General features: G+C 45.0%; 1 protein-coding gene across 5 annotated transcripts in view; it reads right to left on the bottom strand.

Annotated features, from left to right (window-relative positions):
* ATF7IP2 (activating transcription factor 7 interacting protein 2) overlaps positions 1–27,234 on the bottom strand; it is an 89,799-nt gene that overhangs the window by 36,040 nt on the left and 26,525 nt on the right. For all 5 annotated transcript variants that reach the window (XM_075899287.1, XM_075899291.1, XM_075899288.1 and 2 more), the window contains 3 exons: positions 25,765–25,899; positions 25,391–25,474; positions 4,098–4,267 (listed from right to left, as the gene is read on the bottom strand). In XM_075899287.1, the coding sequence (XP_075755402.1) occupies positions 4,098–4,267; positions 25,391–25,474; positions 25,765–25,899 (389 nt within the window). The remainder of the gene's footprint in view (positions 1–4,097; positions 4,268–25,390; positions 25,475–25,764; positions 25,900–27,234) is intronic.

Below are 27,234 nucleotides of genomic sequence, written 5' to 3'. Positions count from 1 at the left end.
TCAGTCCTACTCCTGGGTCCAAACCCGCTTTGCCCACTATTCCAGAGTTTAAGAGCCTCAGTACAAGTCTCAACTGCCTTTTATCGTTTGACCTTCTGTCCCTTGGCAAAACAAAGTATGTTGGGGCCGATTCACCTGGCCAGTAGAGGCTGAATAAACAGTCGTGCTCAGCCACCGGCTAAAGTCTCTGGTAGGCAGGTGAACAACTAGTCAACTATCCGATAAGCAAATACTTATTGGATAACCGACAGGCTTGTTGACTAGTCACTCCCCACCCCTTGCTGCCTCTATCAGAAAGAGGCAGCAAGGCAAGGGGGAAGGAAGGGGTACTCCAAAGCAGCAGCACTGCATGGAGCCTGGGGCCAGATCCCGGGCTCCACATGGTGCTGCCGCTTTGAAATGCCGCAAGGAGCCTGACACCAGGCTCTCCACAGCATTTCGAAGTGTCAGCGCCGCATGAAGCCTGGGTCACCAGGGGAGTCCGCAGCTAACCCTGGGCTCCATGTGATGCTTTCACCCTAGGGCTGTTGCTACACTTCAAAGACGGAGGCACCCTATCAATAGGATAATCAATGCAAAAATGCATTGACTATTTGATTAGTTATTTACTCAATATTTAGCACCCCTAGTTTCTGGCCACCTGGGGAGAAGAGAGCACCAAACGCTGCTTGTTGGAGCCCCTCACCTCTCCCAGCAACTTTTAGTAGTGCTCCTCTGATTCTCCTTATCAACGCTCCACCTCCACTCTCCAAACTCCTTCTCCACTCTCCCTCACAGGGAAGGTTTTTAAAGAGGCCCCATGGCAGCTTGAAGTCAGCTCACCTGGCCCTTAATTGATTTATAGCAGCCCTGTCTCAGCTGCCCATGATTAGCCAGGGCCATTGCTGTTTTTTCAGAGCTGCCTCTCTCCCCTTCCATCAAGACCTTTAAACCTGTCCTGTCACACACCTTAGACTAACAAAAATGTATAAATAGTATCATGAGCTTTCGTGGGCATAATCAACTTCATCTAAGAGTAGTGTTAATTTTCTTTTTATTTAGTTTCATATTAAATAATCATAAGCATTTCTTTTTGTTAATTATCCCTTTTTAAATATATTTTCTTCCACATCTATGGACTATTTAAATATATATTTATATCTATTTTTTTTTTATTTTACTGGTGGGTACACATCCATACACTACCTTAATATTAGCGTTGCACATGAGAAATTTCAACCCATCCAAAAGAAAACTCACCCTAAGGATGGAAAAATCTTAAAAGGAACACCGATCAGGACCCTAACGTGAGTTGTAACTCCACTTGAATTGGGTTGCTAAGGTTAACTTAGACTTGCTGAAGCCTGAGCTGCAGCATCCAGAACTGAAACTAAAGCCTCAGGGCTCAGGTTACAGAGCATCTGCGTGGGACTGAAGCACTTGGGATTTCATTGCCTCTGTTTAGGGCGGTGGTGGGCTCAGGATTTGGCCCACTAACCCAGAACTTAAGGATCTGGGTGAATTCAAGCTTAAGTCAGAATTATGAGGAAGCTCACAGAAAGCTTCTCTCTGATTATAACAGTCTTCAGAGACAAATCCACATTCTATTTGTCCATGTTTTCATGAAGTTCTGGCTTCAGGAATCAAGGAATGAGCTATTCGATCTACAGTGCCCTTCTAGATAATCTGCCCCAATGTTCAAACACCTCTGTCTTCTTATGTCTGAGACACTTCCAACCATGTGCCTTACTGCTTCAAACTGCAGCACTATGGCATAAGACCTATAGCAAGAGCAAAGAAGGTTCTCAGCACATACAGAATGTGTCCTCTGTACTGGAAACATGGTACTCCAATAGAGTGACCAGATAGCAAGTGAGAAAAATTGGTACGTTTTGGAGGAGAAATGGGAGAGAGGGAGGCATGTGGGGGTGGTAGGGTTGCCTATGTAAGACAAAGCCTCTAATATCTGGATATCTGGTCATGGCGACTGTCAAACTCTGGGTAAATGCTGTTGTTGACAGTGACAGTAATATTTAATTGTTTAAGATAAAATGGCTAGAAACAAGTTAATACCATAGTTTAGAGTCATACTGAACTATTAGAACCTTCAAGAAATGTTCATGATGAAAAGAACATTTATAATCTCTCATGACATCAATGGCTAGAGATTGCTGAATTATAGAACAATTTGACTGATTATTTCAGAACCATCAAATCCTTCACCATTATTTCTTGGCTTATACACCTGGGAAAGTGTTACATGAACAGATACTAATTTTGTGAATTTGAGGAAAAAAAATGTTTGTTATTCTTCCAGCTCTAGTTACGAAGATGTGAAGTGCCACTTTAGTTTATTAATTGCTATGTATATTGTATATGATTTTCACCCAGCAGGCACAAAACTCACTGCTAACTACACCTTCTGTGTAGCTAGATATGGAAATCCAATAGCAGACCAGTTAAGAACAAAATTTAAGATTTGGATGTAGCATATACCTGCCCAAGTGCAATGCATGTACATTAACTGCCATATGTTAGAGACACAGAAGTTATCAAATTACAGCAGGGATCACAAAACTTTCTCAAACTACAAGCAAACGGAGAAACTCAATGTCAAAAGAAAGTTATATCAAGATTTTCAACTGGAACTTCACATACATGTTTCAAGTTCTCCAAACCAGAATGTTTGGTTGAGTCTTTTTGTATGCAACACTTAGTGAAAGTGTAGCCAATTACAGGTGAGTGCAGGGAAGTATGAGCCGCCCCTCTGGAAAGAGATGCCCCAGTGATTCATTTTCCCAAGAAAAGGGATGAAGATTAACCCTAGTTACAGGAAACTTAGTCTATAAAGGCAGAGTTTTGGATCGGTGGACCAAGTAAAACAAGCAAGACAAAAAGATGAATCTACCCTTTCCAAACCTATGACCCATTGTTCTGCAGTAATTCATCATAATCAGGATTTGAATAGCTATCTTCAGCTGACAAAAGCTGCTGTCACCCATAGAATCATACAGCACAGATTTATAAAACAAGGAGGATTCTGTGGCCACATATGAGCTCTCTTTCTGTTTTCTTTTTACATTAAATCAATACCTTCACTGCTTTTCTTGAAAAAGACTTTCTGGACTGGAGACCAAGCCATTTGCCAACTGAGGAATTACAAAATGGATGTGTATGTTTTCAATGGAAGGCAAATCAGGTAGCTCGAGGCTAGGGCAGAGTGGTCATGAGTGCAATAGCAGGCTCAGGGCAGGAGGTTGGAATGGAGCTACAGGATCTAGGTGATAGCTAGGATTCAGGAGGGGGCTCAGGGTTGGAGAATGGAGACTAGGAGGGAATTAAGGTGCAGGAGAGGCCTAAGGGCTATGATGCAGGATTCGGGAGGGAGTTAAGGTATAGGAGGCGGCTCAGGGCTGGAGAATGGGACAATTACATGGGGGCAGCTCTCTTTTAGAGCTGATGAAGGAACAGGTGGCTTGTACTGCCCTGCACTCACCTGTGGGGACTCTCCCCCTAAGCTCCCATTGGTCATGTTTCCCAGCCAATGGGAGCTGCAGGGGCAGACCCTCAAGGTGAAAGCTGCATGAGGAAACAGGTTCCTGGTGCCTGCTGTGATGCAGCTCCAGCAAGGGGGTGAAGAAATGGCAGCACATGGAGCACAAACCCTCTAGCCACAAAGGGCTGGCCTGGAACACAGGGATTTTACTGACTGTAGCCCAAGGCTCTGTGCTAAGGAGGGCCCCAGGCTGTGGCTCCTAAAGCCCCATTCTTAATTCAGCCATGGCAGGAGGAGGCACGCTCTTCTGGTGCCAGCAGGAAACTACCATGTCCAGGGGAGAGGAGGCTATGGCAGCTCTGAGCAAGACATCTCTGAGCAGAACTTAAGTAGCCATGTAAGCATGCAGCTTAAAGAGAATGCTGGGCACAAATCCAGCAATATTACAGGCTCATAGACGACAACTCAGTTTAATCCATGACACAATTGCTAACCAATTTAGCACCTTTTAGGAATAAACTTTGAAGATAAAATGTAGATTCTGTCCAAGTAAATGCTCTAAAATTATACGTAATTTGTAAGCTAAATTTATTTAACTCTTTTGGTCATTGTAGACTCTTACCTTACATTCTCTTCTGCAACACATTCAGTAGTAGAACCAGTTTGTCTACAGGATGATGAAAGAGGTTTAACTGAAGAAACTGATTGTCCATTTACGTTTTTAGGCAATGCTGAAGCAGATTTGGTTCGATTTAGTATTGTGTTTTGCGAGTTTGCACCTGGAAAATTTGACTAAGATAAAGAAAAAAAAGTCATAAGTCATTGCAACATCTGTTCATGTCCACAACCCGTGCTGAGCTAGTCAGAACTCATGGATTTCATTCACACCTTGTTTTCAGAGCAACAGATGGTATTTTTTTGAATTTGGTGATTTGTGTCTTTTTTAACCTGCCTTCCCTCCTCATGTGTGAATTTCAAAACTGCCTTTCTAGACCAAACACTGAGGGCATGTAGGGGGATGGACGGATGAACGGACAGACGTACACACACACACACACACAGAATTACAACCTACTTTCTAAATACTTTCCAAACCTGTCCGGGGGGGGGGGGAGGGGGGGGGGCGCGGAGGGCCAGGAGGGGGAAGAGAGGGGATGTTTTAAATTTTATTGTTGGATGAATTCAATTTTTCATCACTCTCCAGACCCAATCCACAGTGTGTGTTAGTAGCTCACACAAGCAGAACACTCATTTCTTTCACCAGTCTAAGCATTCACTTAACTGAAGAGCAAAAACTTATTAAACATATTCTGGGCATAACTTCTATCACACTTGGTTCCTTTAGTTAACTGGAGGAAAAAAAAGTCAGGTCAAATATAGTAGGAATATAAGCAATGGGCAGAAGCAGATAATTCTATCAGGAAAATGTAAGACAACAGATCATTGCAGAAAAACTAAATGAATTATTTGCATCAGTCTTCACGACTGAGGATGTGAGGAAGATTCCCAAACCTAAGCTATTCTTTTTAGGTGACAAATCTGAGGTGTAACATATGGTTTTTCTGTTGCCATATTGGAAGGCCTAAAATCTTCTTCTGTAGCCAGACTGAAAGAGCAGCAGCTGCTAGCTTTAAAAGTGGGAAACACACTCATATTCCATCTAAATTGCATTAAAATAATGTCATACCAGGCTGATAAGGATATTCCATCCTAATGGCACCCACTACTACCAGGTAAAGAAATAGAGCTCAAGATGGGTAAAGAAATAGCATTTTATCTGGCAAAAAGCTCCTTATTAATAGTTGTGGAATCCTCATTCTATTATTATGGTCCTCACTTTCCTATTGTTTGCCTGTAGGATCTCTGACTGGTTTTTAATTATTTCTGTCTGCTGTATTTTTGCTAGCTATAAATCAATTAAGGTGGAGGGGTATGATTGGTTAGGTAATTCTGTTATAGTATGTTACAACTGGTTAATAAAATTTTACCAAAATAATCTGTTAAGGAATAACTAAGCTGGACTCAAGTTTCACTATATCAACTGGGGTCCAAGGAGACCATCAGAAAGGGAAAAGGAAGAAAGAAACAAAGGAGGAAAGACCTGGAAGAACAACTCACCTCCAAAACACAGCCTAAGATCAGAGCTGCCAGGAAGTACAATATAGCAACCAGCATCCAGATGAGACTGACCTTGCCAACAGGGAAAGTTCACCTGCCTTTATCAGGACTGGTACGCGCTTAGCATGTGCATTCTGTTTGGTAACGGCTAATAAATAATGAGTGAGGATATTACTGTGTTAGGCTCTTTCAGTGGTAACAAATCCTGCAAACCCACAGGAGGTTATGCCCTGAGCCCTAGGAATTGGGTAAGGGTGTGTGTCCCTAAAGTGTGGGCATGACAGAGAAATCTGTGCAGATAACAGAGGAACTGCTCCACACTGAGATGTCAGAGGTTTTGGAACAAATTGATAAACTAAACAATAACAAGTCACTAGACCCAGATGGCATTTACCCAAGAGCTTTGAAAGAACTCAAATGTGAAATTGGGAAAGTACTGTTGGTGGTTTTTAACCTATCTTATGGTTGAAACTATGGTAAAGAACAGAATTGGCAGAAACATAGATGAACATAATTTGTTGGGGAAAGTCAACATGATTTCTGTAAAGGGAACTCATTCCCTGCCAATCTACTGCAATTTTTTGAGGGGGGTAAAAAGCATGTGGATTAGGGGGAATCCAGTGGGTATAGGGCATTTAGATTTCCACAAAACCTTTAACAAGCTAAGTGGGATTTCACCAAAGCCTCTTAAGCAAGGTAAGCTGTCATAGGATAACAGGGAAGGTTCTCTCATGATTGCTAACTGGTTAAAAGATAGAAAATGAAGGGCAGGAAAAAATGATCAGTTAGATAGATAAATTCCTAGAGGTTAAGTCCATTAATGGGTATTAGCCAGGATGAGTAAGGAATGGTGTCCCTAGCCTGTCTGTCCGAGGGTGAAGAAGGATCACTTGATCATTACCCGTTTGGTTCACTCCCTCTGGGGCACCTGGCATTGGCCACTGTCAGCAAGCAGGATACTGGGCTGGATGGACCTTTGGTCTGACCAGGTATGGCCATTCTTAGGTTTTTAGTTTTCAGAACGGAGATGGGTAAACTAGTAAACAGGAGTCTGTACTGTGACCAATCCTATTTAACATATTCATAAATGATCTGGGGAATGAGATAAACAGTAAGGTGGCAAATTTTAAAGATGATACCAAACTGCTTAAGATAGTTCTGTCCAAACCAGACTGAAGTATTTCAAGAGGATATCACAAAACTAGGTGACTGATCAATAAAATGGCATATGCATTTTAATGTTGATAAATGCTAAGTAATGCATATTAGAATACATAATCCTAACTATACATAAAGTGACAGGAACTAAATTAGCTGTTAACACTCAAGAGAGATCTTGAAGTCATTGTGAATACTTGTCTGAAAATATCCATTCAATGTGGAGTCAAAAAAAGCAAACAATTAAAAAGGGATAGAGAATAAGACAGAAAATATCTTATTACTTCTTTATAAATCCACAGTACACACATATATGGAAAATTTCATGCAGATGGGGTCACTACAATCTAAATAGATATTTTATCTTGGCACTGGAAAAAGTGCAGAAAAGGGCAACAAAAATGATCAGGAATGGAACCACTGCCATATGAGGAGAGGTTAATAGAACAGTTACTTTGAGCGTGGAAAAGACACTACTGAGGGGAGTGAACGGGGTGGTCTAGGCCCCGACATCCCTGCTGGAGACTGAAAGCCTTGCTGCACTCTGCCTCAGTGACAGGAGCAGAAGAGAGGTCCTCCAAGCAGACTAGAGTGGCCGCCTCTGCTGCAGCCAATCAGGGCCCAGCCGTAAGATATAAAGGAAGCTACTGGGCTAGGGCCTGCCAGTTCCTTGTTGGAGCCAACTCAAGCAGACCTAAAGGCTGACTGGGAGAACAGCAGCACTCCAGACAGCTTCAAGTGGGAGCTGGACTTCAGACCTGATCAGAACCAGATCCAGCAGCTGAAAGACTAGCCAGTAAGCCAACAGCAACTCTTTGCAGAACCCAGGACAAGGAGGACTTGACCACAAGGCCCAAAAGAAAGGGCTGAACAGAGCAGTTTCCCAGGGAAGTGGCCCAAGGAACATGACAGTAAACAACCTCTTAGAGATTCAGCATGTAACTGTTATTTATAGGGTCAATGGGCCGGGACCCAGAGGAGTGGGCAGGCCTGGGTCCTCCCATCAACTGCCACAACAGGGGGTAAGAAGAAGGCTGGTCCCAGGCTACATACCAGACACTTCCTCTACTGCAGGCACCCAGTCAGGAGACTACAAGACTCCCCTTGGCCACCAAGGGGTGCTCACAAAAAGGGCAGAGCCCTTTATACTGATACCAGGAATGAAGTCCTGAGCCACCTCTACATGTATACTATAGGTAAAGGAGAAGTTGGTGAGGTTGCCGGTGGCGCAGCAGCATAGCGCTGCAATGGTACAGAAGGCACTGCTAGAAGCACAGCAAGAGGCAAGGTAAGCTGCCCTGCAACAATATAGCATACTCCTGGAGGTACTTCAGTTCCAGCAGCAGAGGCAACAGCAAGAAACTGCAGTGGACATGGCTACAGCTGGGGGAGGTCCAGGCACCCCCCCCCCCCGCCTTACATTTGGGTCCCTGGTGAGACAATGTGCACGGGACCCACCAATGCCTTTGTATCCCCTGCTGTTTACCCAGTGACTGCTTTCTGGCTCAATGCCATTCTTATGAAGCTGAGACAGAGACCAAATTTGTTTACTGCTTAGTAGTTTCCTAGATCAAGTGTTTGAGTTAAAGCTGATAATGGCCAGCTGGTGTTTCAGGTTCCAGGGATGAAATATAGGACTGAGAATATCCATCCTAAGCTCTTGGACTTGTGGGCCCACTTACGGCTTATACTACAGAAAGCTGAACTGACAGTTTGTGTGGTATGGATACCAGATCTGGTGCAACCACAACAGAGCTATCAGGATGACACAAGCCCAGTTAGTGCGGCTCTTGTGTAGGACTCTGGGAATAAGAGGCATGGGAAAAAAAAGTGGAGGGGCTGTCCATTGGATCAGAAATGCATTTTCCAGGGATTAATTGCTGAGTCCCACTCAGGAGCAGAATTGGGGGCATTTGGTATTCTGGGGAGAAGTGAAGAGGTCTATCAACCCATTGGTAGAATATTGAATTCATGACCTCTTGATGTAGCTCACATTTGTGGGCCGCAGAAAAATTGCTGCTCAAAGTCTACCATGGTGATGCTGGCCCCAGGTAGGTTTGATGCTATAAGTGTAACCTGGTTGAGGACGCACCAATTCCATAGGCAGATGGCCTCTGCACATAGGGAGCGGGAGTGGGCGCCGCCTTATCTGTTCACATAAAACATTGTGGAGATGTCTGTGAAGATCTGAACTGCGCGATTGACAATTCTGGGCACAAAATGTGTGCATGCATTTCTTACTGCCCTCAGCTCCAGCAGATTTATGTGCAATGATGTCTTGTGCAGAGTCCATTTTCCTTGGATCACTTGGTCATTCATATGAGCCCCCTAGCCTAGGAAAGCTGTGTCCGTCATACTTTGTACGATGGGCTTGGTTTGGTAGAATGGAATCCCTGGCAGAAAACTGCCCGTTAACGTCCACTGTCGATAGCAACTCTCTTGTTTCAAGAGTGGCGAGATGGCATGTACACAGCTGCTATCCAGAACTGAAAGCAGCAGAAATGCAGATGGGCATGACAGACCACATAAATAGTTACAGCTATATATAACTGGAAATATGGCCCATTAACTGGAGGCAGGTGAGTATCGTGGTGAAAGGGGTCATGGATATGATGCTTATGAAATCTTGTATAGCTAAGAAGAGTTGCTGAGGTAAGTATGTGTGCGCCGAAACTGAGTCGAGGTGAGTGCCGATAAACCATGTTTTGGACTGGGTGCAGAGTCAATTTTGGTTTGTTGATATGAAGGTCCAGACAACTGAGGAGGGCTCTGGTCTTGTTTATCATGGAGGTGGTTTCCTCCCATGACCTTCCTTTCATCAGGCAGTCATCGAGATATGAAGAAAAAGAAGTTACTCACCCTGTGAAGTAACGATTGTTCTTAGAGATGTGCCCCGTGGGTGCTCTACTCTAGGTGTCAGGTCCCGTCCCGGTGCCACAGCTCAGAGAATTCTCATAGCCGTGCTCCGCAGGCCCGCGCATGCGCAGCTTCTCTAAAGCGCCGTTCACGCCTTTGATCAGCTGCACACGGACCGGCAACCGTCAGGTCCTCTCACCCGCTCATCTGAAAGAGAAAAGAAACAATTCCAGAGCGGGGAGGAAGGGCGGGTCGTGGAGCATCCACTGAGCACATCTCGAAGAACAATCGTTACTTCACAGGGTGAGTAACTTCTTTCTTCTTCGAGTGGCCCTGTGGGTGCTCCACTCTAGGTGACTCCAGAACAGTTCCCCCCCCCCCCAAAAAAAATCTGAGCGCTCCGGAATCAAAATTTACAATTATGATTAAGTACTGCCATAGCCACTGAGGAATCCGAAGTAAAATGCTCAACTATAGCATAATGTTTCATAAAGGTGACATTAGAAGACCATGTCGCTGCCCTGCAAATGTCACAAAATGGAACTCCCCTTAAAAAGGATATAGTAGTAGAAACCGCTCTGGTGGAATGAGCCTTTGGAGAACATGGTAGAGGTTTTCCTCGTATAGAGTGACACACAGATATGCATGAAACTATCAGTCTCGAAATGCGCTGAGAGGTCAATGGTTGCCCTTCTGAACGGTCTGCCAATGATACTATTAAACAGTCTGTTTTCCTAAAATCCCACATTCTGTCAATGTAAAATGCCAAGGTTCGCCTTACGTCCAACGCATGTAGTGTCGCTTCTTGCACTGAGGTATGGGGTTTAGGAAAGAAGCATGGTAGAACCGCCGGTTCATTAATGTGAAAATCAGAGGAAACCTTTGGAATAAACGCTGGGTGAGACCTATGTCACTGAATCCTTAGAAAAAACTGTATAAGGAGGCAAAGCCATAAAAGCGACCATCTCACTTACTCTATGAGCTGAGGTAAGGGCTAGGAGAAATAGAAGTTTGACCATAAGTGCGTAATGGAACTGTGGCCAGAGGCTCAAAAGGGAAGGACGAGTTAAAGTTTCCAATACTAGATCCAGATTCCATGAAGGTGGGAGGGGGGTCTCCGAGGTGGATTAAGGTTTGTGAGCCCCTTCAGGAACCTTTTTGTAGTGGGATGAGCGAAGAGGGAGAAGCACTCATCCATATGGAAAAAGGCATTAATCACTTCCAAGTGCACTCATAGGGAAGCTACTGCCAGCCAACTGTCATGGAGCTGCAAAATGTACTCCAATATACGAGGTAAGGTTGCAGAGCGAGGATCTAGATTGTTGCCCGCATACTATACCTGGAATCTGGACCACTTAGCCTTATATGTGGTTCATGTCGATTCTTTCCTACTATGTATTAACACCTGCTTGACCCGCTGGGAACAGAGTTGTTGGGAACTGCTAAACCAGCAAGCATCTATGCCGTGAGGTATAGAATCTCAGGTCTCAGATGACTCAGGGATCCGTTCTGGGTCAAGAGACTCGGGAGAAGAGGTAGGGGATACGGTGCTCTTATCGACATCTGATGGAGCATTGAGAACAAAGGTTGATGAGCCCATGCCAGGGCTATAAGAATCACTCGAGCTGATTTTCCTCGAGAACCTTTGGTATTAGGAAAACCACTGGGGAAAAGCATATGACAGCGACCTTCCCCAGTGGAGAAGGGAAGTGTATCCCAGTGAATGACGCCCTATTCTGCCTCTTGAACAATAGGTGGAACATTTTGAGTTGTTTTCTGTCGCAAGCAAGTCTATTGTCGGAAACCCCCATTGAGCAAATATACGATTCAAAACGTCCATGCGAATTTCCCACTTGTGGTTGTGAGGAAAACGCCTACTGAGTGAGTCCGCTATCGAGTTGTCGACACTCGGTAGGTAAAATGCTGTTAAGACGGTGTTGTTGTGGATACACCAATTCCATAACCAGACGCTCTCCGCACAGAGAATGAGATTGGGCACCTCCCTGCCTGCTGATATAAAACATAGTTGCCATGTTGTCCATCAGAATACTGGTAGCTGTATTCCGTATGTGGGACCGGAAATGCTTGCAAGCATGTCTACTGCCTGTAGTTCGAGCACATTGATATGCAACATCATTTCTTGCGTCAACCAGCGACCTTGGATCGTCAGGTTGTTCATGTGAGCTCCCCAGCCCATAAGAGAAGCATCTGTGGTTATTTGCCTTGTAGGTTGTGGGCAATGAAATGGGATGCCCATGAGACGATTGCTCAGGTTGGCCCACCACTGAAGGAACTCCTGTACGTGTTGTGGTACCAGTACTGGTCTGTGAATGCTGTGCTTCGCTGGAATGTAAATCGTGGTCAACCAATGCTGGAGGCAACGAAAACATGACCTTGCGTTCTGCACCACGATGGTGGAGGCAGCCATGTGGCCCATCAGTTCTAAACAGACGCGCGTAGGAATTGTTGGAGCATGCGTCACAGCATGTACAAGGTCTTAGATCACCACAAAACATTCCATCGGTAGGTATGCCTGTGCCATGGTTGAGTCAAGCCGTGCACCTATAAAAATCAGATATTGGGACGGAACCAGTGATGACTTTTACACATTTATGAGAAAGCCCAGAGAAGCAAACTCGTTGGATACGGTCCGTACCATATGACATGTCTCCATATATTTTGTGCCTTTGAGAAGACAATCGTCTAAATAGGGGAATATTGTCACCCCCAATCTGCGTAAGTGGGCCACCACTGCCACTACGGTTTTGGTGAAAACCCTGGGGGCACATGCTAGTCCGAATGGTAGAACCCTGTATTGAAAGTGTTCATCTCCCAAGTGGAACCGAAGAAAACGTCTGTGAGCCATGTGAATAGCAATATGGAAGTAAGCGTCCTGCAAGTCGAGGACTGCAAGCCAGTCTCCTTTATTCAATGACAATGATAGTTGTTAAGGTCAGCATCTTGAATCGATGTTTTTGAAGATGGCAATTTAACTTCGAAGGTCTAAGATGGGTCTCCAGCCTCCCGACTTCTTTGGTGTGAGAAAATATCGGTAATAAAACCCTTTTCCCCAAAACTGTTTGGGAACTCTCTCTATTGCCCCGATCGCGAGCTAGCGCTGAACTTCTTGTCTCAGCAGTTGTTCGTGAGAGGGGTCCCTGAAAAGGTACAGGGCAGGTGCGGTGGTAAGGGGAATGGAGAGAAAGGGAATGGAGAGGCCGGACTGTACCACCTCTAGTACCCATCTGTCTGTGGTGATGTTGGACCAACGATGGTAATACGATCTCAGACAATGGTGAAAGAGATGAACAGTCTCATTTTCCGCGTTTACTACGGATGGCATGCTTGCATCCTCGACAGAGAAGTTAAATCTGCTGTTTGGCCGAAGATTGATTGGCCGAACAGTTTTGTTGGGGCCATTTCCGCTGAGGACGTTGTCTAGGATGTTGGTTCTCAAAGGTACACTTTTGTTGTCTTGGAAAATTGAAATCATATTTCCGCTGATTAGGCTAATAGTGCCTATGTTCAAAGGAGGGCATGTACATCCCCAGTGTATGTAGAACGGTGTGAGAATCTTTGCCTGAATCAAGGACTTAATCAGTGTTTGACGCGAAATGCTTAAGCTTATCAAAAGGCAGATCCTCAACCTTGCCTTGTAGCTCTCTTCGTGCTCCTGCAGACGAAAGCCATGACGATCTTCCACTGCTACTGGTATCGCATTGAGCTCTCGCATCTGTCAGCCACATCCATAATCTGTGGTGCAGTGCTACATGTTGCGTATCCTTCTTGTACTATTGCTTTTAGTAATGGTTTCTTATTGTCTGGGAGATAATGTAATAACTCAGCTAATTTCGAATAATTATCAAAATTGTGGTTTGATAAATGGGCTGAATAATTTGCAATGCGCAACAGAAGTATGGCTGAAGAATAGACTTTCCTACCAAATAAATCTAGTTTATTGTCTTTATCCTGGAACGCACTTTTGTACTGCGGCGCCTTAGCACTTGATTGTGTTGCGTCAACTACTAATGAATTAGGCTGGGGGTGATAGAATAGAAAATCCAACCCCTTTGCCGGTACAACGTATTTTCTATCGGCCTTTTTACTCGTAGGAACAGCCGATGCTGGTGCCTGCCATATCTCATCCGCCACTTCCATGATTGCTTCATCAATCGGTAAGGCGATCCTTGCACGCTGCTGCAGACGGAGATTCTTTAGGAGGCGGTATTTTCTAACCAAAACATCTGCCAGCTGTATTTGTGTGCCTGCTACAAATCTTGGATTGCTTTAGGTCATCCGATGGAGATATGTCACCTGGGAATATCGCTTCATCTGGTGATAATGAACAGTCTGCTGGAGAAGTTTCCGGTTTAGGATCTTCCACATCAGGCAGCTGTCCCTCTTCTGGCTCGGACTGATCCTGTTGGATAGTTGGACTCCTCGATGGGGTAGGTGAGTTTGAATGCTGTGGTTGTTGAGGTAAGTACTGCACACTTGGTGACAAGGGATGCTCCTGAAACTGCCGATGGGATGACGTATGAGCGTGGTGGGGACGATTACTGTATGATGGATAGTAGTGACAATAGCGCTCAGAACGTGACGGGGAGGAATGATGTGACGAGCGTGCACTACTGCGCTTGATGTAACAGACGCGTTGTGGAGAGTGTCTAGTGGACCCAGACCTGGATGACCATCCAGGTGAACGAGATCGTGAGCAGGACCAACATACTTCTGAATATACTGCATCTCTATAATTGCGCAGTCTGTATGTGACATGGACAGGAGAGACGCTATAATCATGGTATTGTGCATGCCTTGGCAGAGAGAGAGAGAGAGAGAGAGAGAGAGAGAGAGATGGATCTGGGGAGAACACTGGGGAGGCAGACCTATGTCTTATATGAGTTTTTGACAGTGATTTCCTAGGGACTGAGGCACTGTCAGTTTCCATGGCAAGCGGGGAGCTCTGCACTGAGTGAAAGCAGAGGGGTGCTGGGGAGATCAGTTGCATCTGCGATCATATGATCCTCATGAACTACTGCCGTGTGGATAGGTCTATTCAACTCAGGGTGGTGTTCCATGAGATCCCCCAATTTTGAATAATTATCAAAATTGTAGTTTGCCAAAAGAGCAGAGTAATTTGCAATTCTCAATTGCAGTGTGGAGGAAGGAGTAGATCTTTCTGCTGAAGAGATCTATCTTCTTATGATCCTTATTTTGACTACCTGATCTATACTATGGTAGTTTGGATCGCTGCTGGGCTGATTCTACAACCAAGAAGTTTGCTTGGAGGTGTGTGAACAGAAATTCCATGTTTCGGGGGAAAAGGGAGTTACTCACCTCAGGCAGTAACGAGTGTTCGAGATGTGCGTCCCCGTGGGTGCTCCACTCTAGGGTGAAGGGTCACCCTGAGCCGCAGATCAGAGCTTTGCAAAGCAGTTTCCCCCCTGCTGAGCCGCGCATGCTCAGAAGGCATCTCGAGCCCTTCCCGCCCTTTGCAGCGCGCGGCTCAACCCCCTCCCTTTCAGTTCCCCGTCTCCGCCCGAGTAATTTAGACTCCGCACAGAGGAGAGGAAGGGAGGGTCATGGAGCATCCACGGGGGGACACATCTCGAAGAACACTCATTACTGCACGAGGTGAGTAACTCCCTTTTCTTCTTTGAGTAGTGTCCCCGTGGGTGCTCCACTCTAGGTGACTACAAAGCAGTATTCAATATATGGCTGGAGGGAGCCGGAGTCAATGTTTAGCAGTGGTAGAGAGCACTGCCGTAGCTACTGCTGAGTCTTTTTTAAGTTGCGGTAGGATTGCATAATGTCTGGCAAAGGTATGATCTGAAGACCACGTTGCTGCTCACTAAATATCCCTTAAGGGGACATTGTTCAAAAAGGCTGTAGAAGCGGCCATGGCTCGAGTGAAATGCACTCGTGGTGGGCACTGTAGTGGCTTATTGCCCAGGGTGTGACACTTGACTATGCATGTCGAGATCCATTTTGAGATTCGTTGTGATAGAGGTGTTCCTTTAGAACGGTCAGCGATGCATATAAAAAGCCTTTCGGATTTACGAAATGGTTTCGTTCTCTCTAGGAAGAAGGCGAGAGCCCTCCGAATGTCCAGAGTGTGCAGAGTGGCGTCCTTCTGTGAAGCATGTGGTTTTGGAAAAAAGGTAGGTAGTACGATCGGTTCGTTGACATGGAATTCTGTACAGACCTTTGGCAGGAATGTTGGGTGAGGTCTAAGTATGACCCTGTTCTTCGTAAAAACTGTGTAAGGGGGTTCTGCCATTAATGCCCCGAGTTCACTCACCCGACTGACCAATGTGATAGCTAATAAGAAGCAGACTTTCATAACAAGAAAGGGGAGCGGTACTGTAGCCAGAGGCTCGAAAGGAGGACTGGTGAGGTGGTGGAGAAAAAGATTTAGGTCCCATAAGGGGGGTGGGTGCCTTATAGGGTGGGTATACGTTGTGGAGCCCTTTAAGGAATCTTTCAGTGATAGGATGGGCAAATATGGAGAAGCCATCAATCAAGGTATGGAACGCCGTTATTGCGGAAAGATGGACTCTTAAAGAAGAGATTGACAGTCCTGACACTTTAAGGTCTAGAATGTAGTCCAAGATCGTCTTTAGTGGGGCGACACGGGGTTCTAGACTGGCACCAGTTCGCTGGCACCAGTGAGAGAATCATGTCCATTTTTGCAGGTAAGTTTTTCCAGTGGACTGTCTCCTACTGTGGAGAAGGATGTCCTTCACTTGCTGGGAACAGTGATTTTCTCTCCCCGAGAACCAGAGAGCAGCCAAGCCTGAAGGTGTAGGGTATGGAGCTGTGGGTGTAGTATCGTGCCATTGCTCTGAGATATCAGGTCTACACGGTGTGGTAGTAGGTAAGGAGGGTGAACCGCTAGTCTGTGCAGGTACGGGTACCAAGTTTGGCGGGGCCACGACGGGGCTATCAGGATGACTAGAGCTCCGTCTCTGCAGATCTTACGTAGGATTCTTGGGATTAGCGGTATGGGGGGGGGGGAAGGCATAGTGTAGGGGGGCTGTCCATTTGATTAGAAAGGCACCCCCCAGGGAATGTTTGCCAAGTCCTGCGCGTGAGCAGAACTGGGGGCACTTGGCGTTCTGGGTAGACGCAAAGAGGTCTATAGATGGCCATCCCCATAGGTGGAAGATTGAGTTTGCGACCTCCGTGTGTAACTCCCACTTGTGATCAGAGGTGAAGTTGTGGCTGAGTGAATCTGCTCTGGTGTTGTTCACCCCAGGCAGGTAGGATGCTACCAGGGTGACATGCATGAGTTCCACAAGCGGATAGCTTCCACGCAGAGGGAGCGGGAGCGGGCTCCGCCTTGTCTGTTTATGTCGAACATTGTGCAGATGTTGTCCGTTAGGATGCGGACCGTCTGATTGGCAATGTTGGAGGCGAAGTGTGCACAGGCATTCCTTACTGCCCACAGTTCGAGGAGGTTGATGTGTAGTTGTGCCTCGGATGGGGACCACCTTCCCTGAACCCCTTGATCGTTCATATGTGCTTCCCAGCCAAGGAGGGAAGCATCTGTGGTAATCTGTATAGTGGGTTTGATTTGTTGGAATGGAATGCCTGTCAGGAGGTTGTTCGGTACCGTCCACCATCGTAAGGATGCAAGAACGTTTGGTAGAATAGTCACCGTCTTGTTGAGGGAGTGTCGTGACGGTATATACACACTTGCTATCCAGAGTTGGAAGCACCGAAAATGCAGACGAGCGTGGTGGACTACATAGGTGGTGGAAGCCATGTGACCCATTAGAGACAAGTAAGTGCTGTAGTGGTAGGAGTTGTAAACATCATGCTTATAATTTCTTGTATAGTTATGAAACGTTGTCAAGGTAGGTATGCTCGAGCTGTGATTGAGTCCAGGCATGCACCAATAAACTCTATATCTTGAACTGGGTGCAGTGTTGATTTGTTTTCGTTGAGTAGAAGACCTAGACAATTGAGGAGGGATGTGGTTGTACTTATCATGGAGGCGGTTTCGTCCTGTGTCGAGCCCTTTAAAAGGCAGTCATCTAGGTAGGTGAATATGATGACATTTTGACGTCTGAGGTACGCAGCGACAACTGCTAGTACCTTTGAAAATACTCTCGGAGCTGACGAGAGGCCGAAGGGGAGAACACTGTATTGGAAATGATCTGGGCCGAGAGTAAAGTGTAGATAGCGTCTGTGGGCAGGATGGATAGTTACATGGAAATACGCATCTTGCAGGTCGAGGGCTGCGAACCAGTCTCCCTGATCTAGCGCAGGAATGATTGTTGTAAGTGTGACCATTTTGAAGCGTTGTTTCCTGAGAAATCTGTTCAGTTTGCGGAGGTCTAATATGGGCCTCCAGCCCCCCGTTTTTTTTCCTCAATCAAGAAATAGTTTGAGTAAAATCCTTTCCCGTGAAACTCTACTGGTACTCTTTCTATGGCTCTGATTGAAAGGAGTCGATCGATCTCTTGTTTTAGTAGAGTCTCGTGAGGGGGTCCCTGAAAAGGGACGGGGTAGGGGGAAGGGTAGGTGGGGTAGGGGTAAATGGGATAGTGTAGCCTACTCGAATTATCTCTAGAACCCAGCGGTCCGATGTTATAGATTCCCATTGTGGAAGGAACGGCCGTAAACGGTGGGTAAAAAGATGGCCATGTTGCGTTGTTGCTAGATCGTGAGGGAGGTGTTGCAGACCCTCGACCACATCTTCAAATTTGTTGCTTGGAGGACTGAGCAGTTGGTGGGCGGCCTTGATTAGGGCGCCTCCTCTGAGGTTGCTGTCTTGGCCTAGTGTCTTCATAGGGTCTCTGTGGTCGGCTGTATTGTCCATATCTGTAGTGATTGTATGTGTTATATGGGGTGTATTGTCTGCGTTTGAAAGGCAGTGTGTACATGCCCAATGTGCGAAGTGTGGTTTTCGAGTTCTTACTGTTGTGTAGCATTTCGTCAGTAGAAGCTGCAAATAATTTTTACTTATCGAATGGTAAGTCTTCTACTTTGGGCTGAAGTTCTCGGGGAACTCCAGATGACTGTAGCCAGGAAGTTCTTCGCATGACTACCGCCGTCGCTGTAGTCCTGGCTGCTGTGTCAGCAACATCCATTGCCATCTGGAAAGCAGTGCGAGCGATCGTATGGCCTTCATGGACTATTGCTTTCAAGATAGATCTTTTGGATTCAGGGAGATGTGGTATCAGTTCTCCCAACTTCGAATAATTATCGAAATCATGATTCGCTAAGAGGGCAGAATTTGATATTCTTAATTGTAGGGTAGAAGAGGAGTATATCTTCTTGCCGAAGAAGTCTAGCTTTTTATGGTCTTTGTCCATATTGCCATTCTTGTATTGCGGTAACTTCGCTCTTTGCTGTGCAGATTCAACAACTAAGGAGTTTGCTTGTGGATGTGTAAACAGGAAATTGTCTTTTGGTGGAACGAAGTATTTTCTGTCAATCTTTTTATTAGTCGGTTGGATGGATGCGGGTGTCTTCCACAGATCCTCAGAGGTTTCCATGATTGCCTCGTCAATTGGCAGGGCAATCTTACTATGCAATATAGGATGCAGGTTCTTTAACAAGTGATGTTGTTTCATTTGCACTTCTTGTAGGGAGACATGCTGACTTGTCTCTATTCGCTTGACTAGTTCTTGAAACTGTTTGAGGTCATCAATTGCTACTGTATCTGATGGTATAACTGCATCGCCCTGTTGGGCACTTAGGTTGTCTGGGTGTGTGATGTTTATTGATTGAATATCGGATTCATTGTCCGAAATTCGTTCCTCCTCCTCCTCCATGTGTGTTGCAGGAGGTAGGGGCTGTGGATGAGGCAGACTCCTTCGAGATGGTATGGAGTGGGCTGAGGACCGGCGTCTGTATGGGTCCCAATGATCCCAGGGCCCCCATTGGTGTGGGTAAGGTGGGGGTGGGTAAGACCAATAAGGGTGCCATGGGCTTTGTTGTGGTCCAGCCCTATAGTAGGAACGAGGCCTCCTTGGCGACGTGTGTCGCGAAGAATATGTCGTATGACGGTCATCATCTGGTAAGGGAGCGTCTTGCAAGGACACTGGAGACATAGATCTGGGAGGGGAATGCCTTGTAAAGGATCTCCCAGGTGAGCAGTCAGTGGGAGGCAGGCATGAATGCTGTTGCCTGCTGTAAGTGTCAGACGCTGTCTGAGAGTGCTCTGTAGCAGGCTCATGAGGGTGCATCTCACTGTCTGCTGCTGGCGCCGGTGTAGAAATTTGGTTTGCAGTTGCAGCCGGTGCCGGCTGTGTATGGGGCTTCTTCTGTTGCGGTGCCGAGAGTTTGAGTGGCGCCAACCCTTTAAGTGGCGCCAGAGTTTTCCACGGCGCCGGGACTTGAAGCGGCGCCGGGGCTTGAAGCGGCGCCGGGGCTTGAAGCGGCGCCGGCTTTTTTCTCCGCCCTGTGTGGTTAGCATGTTCCTGGGATGGCTCAGAGGCAGCGCGCACCAGTCCCGGTGCCGAACGCAAGGATTTTCCCTCTGGTTTGCTAGCAGGGGTCCTCGGACTTCCTTGCCTCTCTCCCTGGGTCTTTGGGGAGGAAGAAGGTGGGAGAGAGCGTGACGGTAAGGATCTCTGCCTTGCAGTTTTTGGTGGCGGGGGGTTTTCATGCTGCAGTTCCCCCTGCTCTGTAGGCTGCAGAGCCTTTTCAAACAAAATCATCCTCAGGCGGAGCTCTCTGTCCTTTCTAGCTCTCGCTGTGAGGGAAGCACAATATGTGCAGCTGTGGGGTGAGTGAGTTTCCCCCAGGCAGCGAATACATTTTGTATGGCTGTCAGAAGCTGGCATAGGCTTGCGGCACTGCTCACATTTTTTAAAGCCTGAGGAGGCAGACATAGTTCGGGAGATTCTTATTTCTTTAAACTGTTGGCATTCTCAGTGTTTTATTTATTTGTGACTGTTGTTATAGTCCTTTCCTTTCATGTGGTTTATATGTTTCTCCAGCTGAGGAGCCGAGAGAGAGCGCGCCCCAGTTCACCGGGGCTCCGGTTTAAAGCAAGTTTCAGTCCCCGAGGGGAGATTTTGTTGTCAGTTTCGTTCTTCTTACAAAAAAAAAATTGTTATTTGAAAGAGAAAAAACAAGGGAAACTAGCTTGGAGTATAACAGGGGAAAAACTGTGGTAACCTAACTAATGGAAATACAGTCTGAGAGACTGAGAGGGAGCTCCTGCTTGCTCCGACCGCTGATGAGGGCGGTTGAAGAGGAACAGAAAGGGAGGGGGTTGAGCCGTGCGCTGCAGAGGGAGGGAAGGGCTCGAGACGCCTTCTGAGCATGCGCGGCTCAGCAGGGGGGAAACTGCTTTGCAAAGCTCCGATCTGCGGCTCAGGGCGACCCTTCACCTTAGAGTGGAGCACCCACAGGGACACTACTCGAAGAAGAACAAAGTATTTCCTATCTGCTCTCTTGGTGGTAGGCTGAATAGATGCAGGTGTTTTCTATAGTTCATCGGATGTTTCTATAATTGTCTTGTTTATGGGTAAGGCGATCTTCCCGTGCAAGGTGGGGTGTACATTCAACGAGCAGTGCTGTTTTTCCTGTACTTCTTGGAGAGAGACTTTTTGCTTGCTGCTACCCTTTTAAATAGCTCTTGAAATTGTTTAAGATCGTTCGTTGGGCATGTGTCAGATGGTATGACCGTGTCATCTGGCAGTGAGGAATAACTGTCTGTTGGGAAAGCATTGAATGCATGACAATCTGGGTCTGTCAGCTATTTGTCCCCCCTCCTCCTCAGAGTCTTCCGGAGGAGGAAGGGACGGGTTGAAGGCAAGCATCTTCTTGCTGGTGTAGAGTGTCTATATGGGTCTCAATATTCCTAAGGTGACCACTGTGATGGAAGTGGAGGGAGGGTAAGCCCAGTGTGGGTGCCAGGGGTTTTGATGAGGTCCTACTCTATAATGGTATGAGCATGAGCCCATTGGCAATGCATGCAGTGAGGAGAATGCACGCATCCGGTCACCATCAGATAAAGGACGGTGGTGAGAAAGAACCAGATATTTTAGTATGTGAGGAGCGCTACAGGCTGAAGACATAGCAGGTGAGAGACCTGCAGAGGCAGGGCACGAATGCAGATGTTTGCTCTATTAAGGGTTGATTGCAGCATCTTCACTATTGCCTGCATCAGCTGCAGGTCCGTATGCACTATCAACATGGCTGTAGGAATGTGTGGTACTGCTGGAGCCAGTGCCTCTAACTGAATGAGGGAAACTATTTATATAAACTATTAACACTATCTAAGTGGTAACTGTGAAATGCTAAATACTAAGTTAGGTAACAGCCTGAGAGGGAGATGTTGAAACTCCATCCACTGACAAGGGAGAATAAAGAGGGACTGAAAGGGAGGGGTTGAGCTGAGCGAGTAGCACATTCGGGCAGGAATGTAATGAGATGCCTCCTGCACATGCGCGGCCCAATGGGGGAAGCTGCTTTGCAAGGCTCCGATATGCAGCTCCAGGCAGCCTGCCACTCACAGTGGAGCACCCACCAGAATAGCACTGGCATGAAGCAGACCAGGTATTTGGGATATCTGGTGGAGAATGGGAAGATACAATCCCTTCAAGATAAAACTGAAGTCCTAGACAAAACCCCCTTTCCCACAACAAAAAAGCAGGTTTGGGCCTTCTTGGGGTTGACCAGTTATTACCGGTTTATTCCGCATTTTGCAACTCTGGCAGCTCCACTGTCAGATGTAACCAAGGCTTTAGCACCAAATGTCAATTGGACACCAGAATGCAAAAGACACTTCAAAGTATAAAAGATATTTTAGGAAAGCAACCAGTGCTTTGATGCCCTGATTTCTCAACCATTCGTCTTACACAGGGATGCTACTCTGGGTTTGGGGATCATGTGGTCTCAATTTCCAGGGAGTAGAACACCCCATCTTATATTTAAGCAAGAAGCTACACCCATGGGGAAACTAGGTACTCCACCATTGAATGAGAATGTCTTGCTATTCGCTGGGCAGTGGTATCCCTGAGCTACTACCTATTGGGAGCTCTGTTCTAGTTCATCACGGATCATGCACCTTTGAAATGGCTACAAGACATGATGGACACAAACCCCCAGATTACACTGCGGTATTTGGCACTGCAGCCGTATGCCTTTACAGTTGGATACCGCTCATGGTCCCAACATGGGAATGCAGATTTCTTCTCTAGGGCAGCTGCAGTTACTGATTTCGGGGACACACTCCAATCGAACTTTTCCAAGAGGGAGAGAAGTGGACTAAGCCACAACATCCCTGCTGGAAGCTGGAGGCTTTTCTGTACCCTGCCCAGCGACAGGAGCAGAAGAGAAGCCCTCCAAGCAAAACAGTGTGGCAGCATCTGCTGCAGCCAATCAGGGCATAGCAGGCAGATATAAAAAGCTGCTGGGCCAAGGCCTGTCAGTTCCTTGCTGGAGCTTGACCCAGGCAAACCTAAGGGCTGACTAGCAGAACAGCAGCATTCCAGACAGCTCAGAGTGGGAGCTGGACTTCAGACCTGGTCAGAACCAAGTCTAGCAGCTGAAGATTAGCTGGTAAGTCAAATGCAAGACTTTGCAGAACCTTGGACAGGGAGAACTTGACCACAAGGCCCAAGAGAAAGGGCTCATCAGAGCACATTCCCAGGGAAGTGGCCAGGAAATGTGACAGCAAACGACTTCTTTGAGACTCATCAGGTAACTGCTACTTACAGGGTCCCTGCATCAGGACCCAGAGGAGTGGATGGACCTAGGTCTTCCCCAACTCTAAGCAGCTACAACAGGGAGTAAGAAGAAGCCTGGTCCCAGGCCACATACTGGACACTTTCTCTCTTGCAGACAGCTGGGCGAGCAGACAGACTACAAGACTCCCTCGGCCACTGAGGGGCTCTCACACGAAGGGCAGAGCTTTTTACAGGGAGGTATGATAGAGGTCTACAAAATCATGACTGCTATGAAGAAAATAAATAAGGAAAAGTTATTTATTTGTTCCCATAACACAAGAACTAGGGGTCACCAAATGAAATTAACAGGTAGAAGGTTTTAAAACAAATGAAGGAAGTATTCACACAATGCAGTCAACCTGTAGAACTCCTTGCCAGAGGATGTTATGAAGGCCAAAAGCGTAACAGGGTTCAAAAAAGTGCTAGAAAAATTCATGGAGGATAGCTCCACCAATGGCTATTATCCAGAATAGGAAAGGTGGCAATAGGCAAGGGATGGATCACTTGATGACTATCTGTTCTGTTCATTCCCTCTTGGGCACCTGACAAGCCATTGTTTCTTATACCCAGTGAACATTAAGTCAGTACAGAAACAATCCACTGTTCATTTCCATTTCCAATTAACATTAGGTTACTTGCACATCTGGATTTCCACTATGTCTGAGTAGCTGACCTCAGAAAGATATAGCATCTAATAATAATTTGATTTGAAATAGTTATCTGCTGAAATCTTCATCAATTACTCAAAAGTACCGTACTTGTAAAATGACAATTTTTCCTCTGACTAATTTAAAAAATACCAGACTAAACCAGCTTCACAACACAATAGAACATTTAAGGTTGAGATCATATATACAATGTACAAACGATTCACTTAAATTTTTTAGCAACTACTCTTTACTTTTCAGTGAGTATATTTTCCCTAAAAAAAGAAAGAAAATGATTTCCTGTAAGGTATATCATTCAGACAGTCAATATAAAACAAAGGAAACCCAAGTGTTACTTGCTATTCCTTTCTTTCTAAAGTTTAGCAAAAATATTCACCAAGACACAAATTACTATGCTAAGTGTTAAGCATTTCCCTAAGGAAGCTTTTCATTTGTATGTAATATTTAGTCTGTTACATTTTTCTAGAATACCATTTTGCATCAAAACAGTTTCTGAAACTTTTTTTGGGGGAAAAGCACAAATACAGAGAAGCTGAAGAAGATTATTTCTACAATGAGACCTTTAAACCATGATTTTTAACCTTTTGTCATAGCACAGTATATAAATTTAGATAGAAAGCCTATTGTTTTATAAAAGAAAAATAACTACAGCTGAGGTACATCTGACTAGTCCTACCAACATTGCTTAATTTTTAAACTGTTATAGCCCTACTGAAGTCATTGAAGGTACCACAATTTACACTAAAGAGCTGCACCCTCAACTTTAAAAGATGCTAAAGGCTCTCAAGGTCACCCATTAAAACAGTCTGAAGTTAGCATTCCAAGCAGATTTATACACAGCTTGGCACTGGTCGAAAACATGGGTTTTCCCTGGCCAACAAGTCTTCACATTTTATGTCAAGAGCTGTTGTCCACGAGGAAGCAAAAAGCCCCATACCTGATATTTTCTTAAGCTATTGTTCTGGCTGTATCATATCCTGATTTCCAAGTGAAATGCTTGTGTTTTATTGACTATGCTATTGAGGGTCTAAAGTACTCAATCATTTATGGGAAGGGATGTCAGCTGATATCTCAGAGGCTGCTCCTCCTGTCAGAATGGAGACTGCTTACCTATGACCTCAGAAGCGATACAAAAGAAAAAAGTTTATTCTACTGAAAAACAAAAGCTCTCAATTTACCACTCAGTTGTAAATAAATACAATTATTTTAAACATCTTTGAGCGCAAGTGACAGGAGTCTATAGAAGTTTAGTCTTTTGAGTTGCTATTATGTAACATAACACTAATACAGCTTCCTCCAAATCTATTTTGTTATGTTTTCATATTACATGTACTTAGTATAAATCATTTGTAACTGCCCATGAGTCCATGACTAACTGGCAATAGGATCCCTACGTTGAAGTATTATGTATTTTACGGTACCTTACTAGCAACCATTTTCGATAATATTTTCTTCTGAAATGCTATCACAGTATTAATACGTCTCTCAAGCTTAGACACTTTCTTCTACAAGAAAAAAAAGAATCATTTTAAGTGTTAACTTAAAATAATACACATTTACATATTTGCTACTCTGAATATGTAATAAGCAGCAGCAAAATACCCCTTAACAGTAATTGAGGTTGACATGTCACACAATAAAAAGGTTTTAAAAAAAATAGATTTAACATTTTTCTATAAACAAGAAGTGTAATCTTCATTCTAGTGTAAGCAAATCCAGCATGAATTATAGGTACAAATGTATTCCTTCATCAATACATTAATATTTTAATATACACACAATGCAAAAAACTTACTAGAAATGTAATAGCTATTTCTTCATGTTTTTTTCGACATTGTGTTTGTTCAACTCTTCCATTTAAGCATTCCAGTTTCTGGTTAAAGACATCGTTATTTAAAATATCCACCCGCTTTTGAATCAAGCATTTTACCTATAATGGAAAAAAAGTTACACATTTAATCTAGAAATCACTCATTATTGAGGTAATAAAAATATACAAATTACTTAATATTTTAAAATTTTAACTACATTTTATTTTTAAAATGTTTACATCTTAGGGCTGCCATTCCATTAAAAAATTAATTGCGATAAATCACAGTTAAGCAATATCATTTATTTAAAATATTTGATGTTTTCTACATTTTCAAATATACGGATTTCAATTACAACACAGTACTAAGTGTATAGTGCTCACTTTATATGTATTACAAATATTTGTACTGTAAATGTTTCAATTCCACTCATACAAAAAGGTACATAACGATTTTTTTGTAACTGTTTTTCTTTGAGATGTGGTGTACATGTCCATTTCCATCAGGTGTGAAGATTCTTCCCCTAGCAGCTAGCCCTAGGGTCAGCTTGGGCACCCACCCACCCCCGAAGTAGCACTTCTATAGTGCCAATATATAGCCCTGCTTACCCACCCCCTCCCAAGTTCCCTTTTGCCGACAGCAATATATATTGGACAAACTGGACAGTCCCTATGGGAAAGAATTAATGAACACACATCAGATATCCAAAAAGGTGAGGGGGAAATCTCGCTCCCCTGGGGTACAGAGCCCCCAGAAGGGTCCGAGGCTGGAGGTCAAATCAGTGAGGCAGGAGAGAAATCTAGAAGGAAAAACTTTATGATGCATGCATGCAGGCTGTCACACCAAGAGTGAAAGCAGCCCTGAGATACAGGTTTAGGTATCCTATATACAGAATGCTTAGACAGTTCAGTTGTTGATTGTTATTCTTTAACAATCAAAGTCTCAGCAGAAGTACTCTGAGACTTCTGTTCACCCCAGGAGTGCTAGAAGTAAGTTTTACAAAACAAAGGCACATGAGAATGTGGAGTGGAGAAGTCTACAAGGCAAACTGTGACAAAGATAAGGGTTTACATGACAAATTGTGACAGACTAGGAGTATCCATGAACTTGAGATAGGCATTGTAAGGGTCTTGATTAGAGCTAATTTGATTTCTCTCTGTTACAGGGAGAGAGGCCTGGAAAACTTTTTAACCCTTACAGCAGTTTTCTTTTAGAGAGTTTTGATTTCCTGCACAGTCCCCCCTTAGACACAATTGGAGTTATTTGATTTTTCTCCCACAAAGGCAACACAGAGAAACCTGTTTAACCTCCCTGGACACTCATCTCCAAGTTGCTGTTTTGTTTCAGACCAATCCCACAAGCCAAATACACAGAGAGAAGGACTGGAACTCCACTTCATTCTCAAGTTTAACTCTCATGCTAATGGTTTACATTGGCTGACTCGCACATTACAC

This window comes from Pelodiscus sinensis, chromosome 16 (assembly GCF_049634645.1).
Source record: "Pelodiscus sinensis isolate JC-2024 chromosome 16, ASM4963464v1, whole genome shotgun sequence".
Taxonomy (NCBI): Eukaryota; Metazoa; Chordata; order Testudines; family Trionychidae; genus Pelodiscus; species Pelodiscus sinensis.
This window is presented reverse-complemented; position numbering and strand designations above follow the sequence as displayed.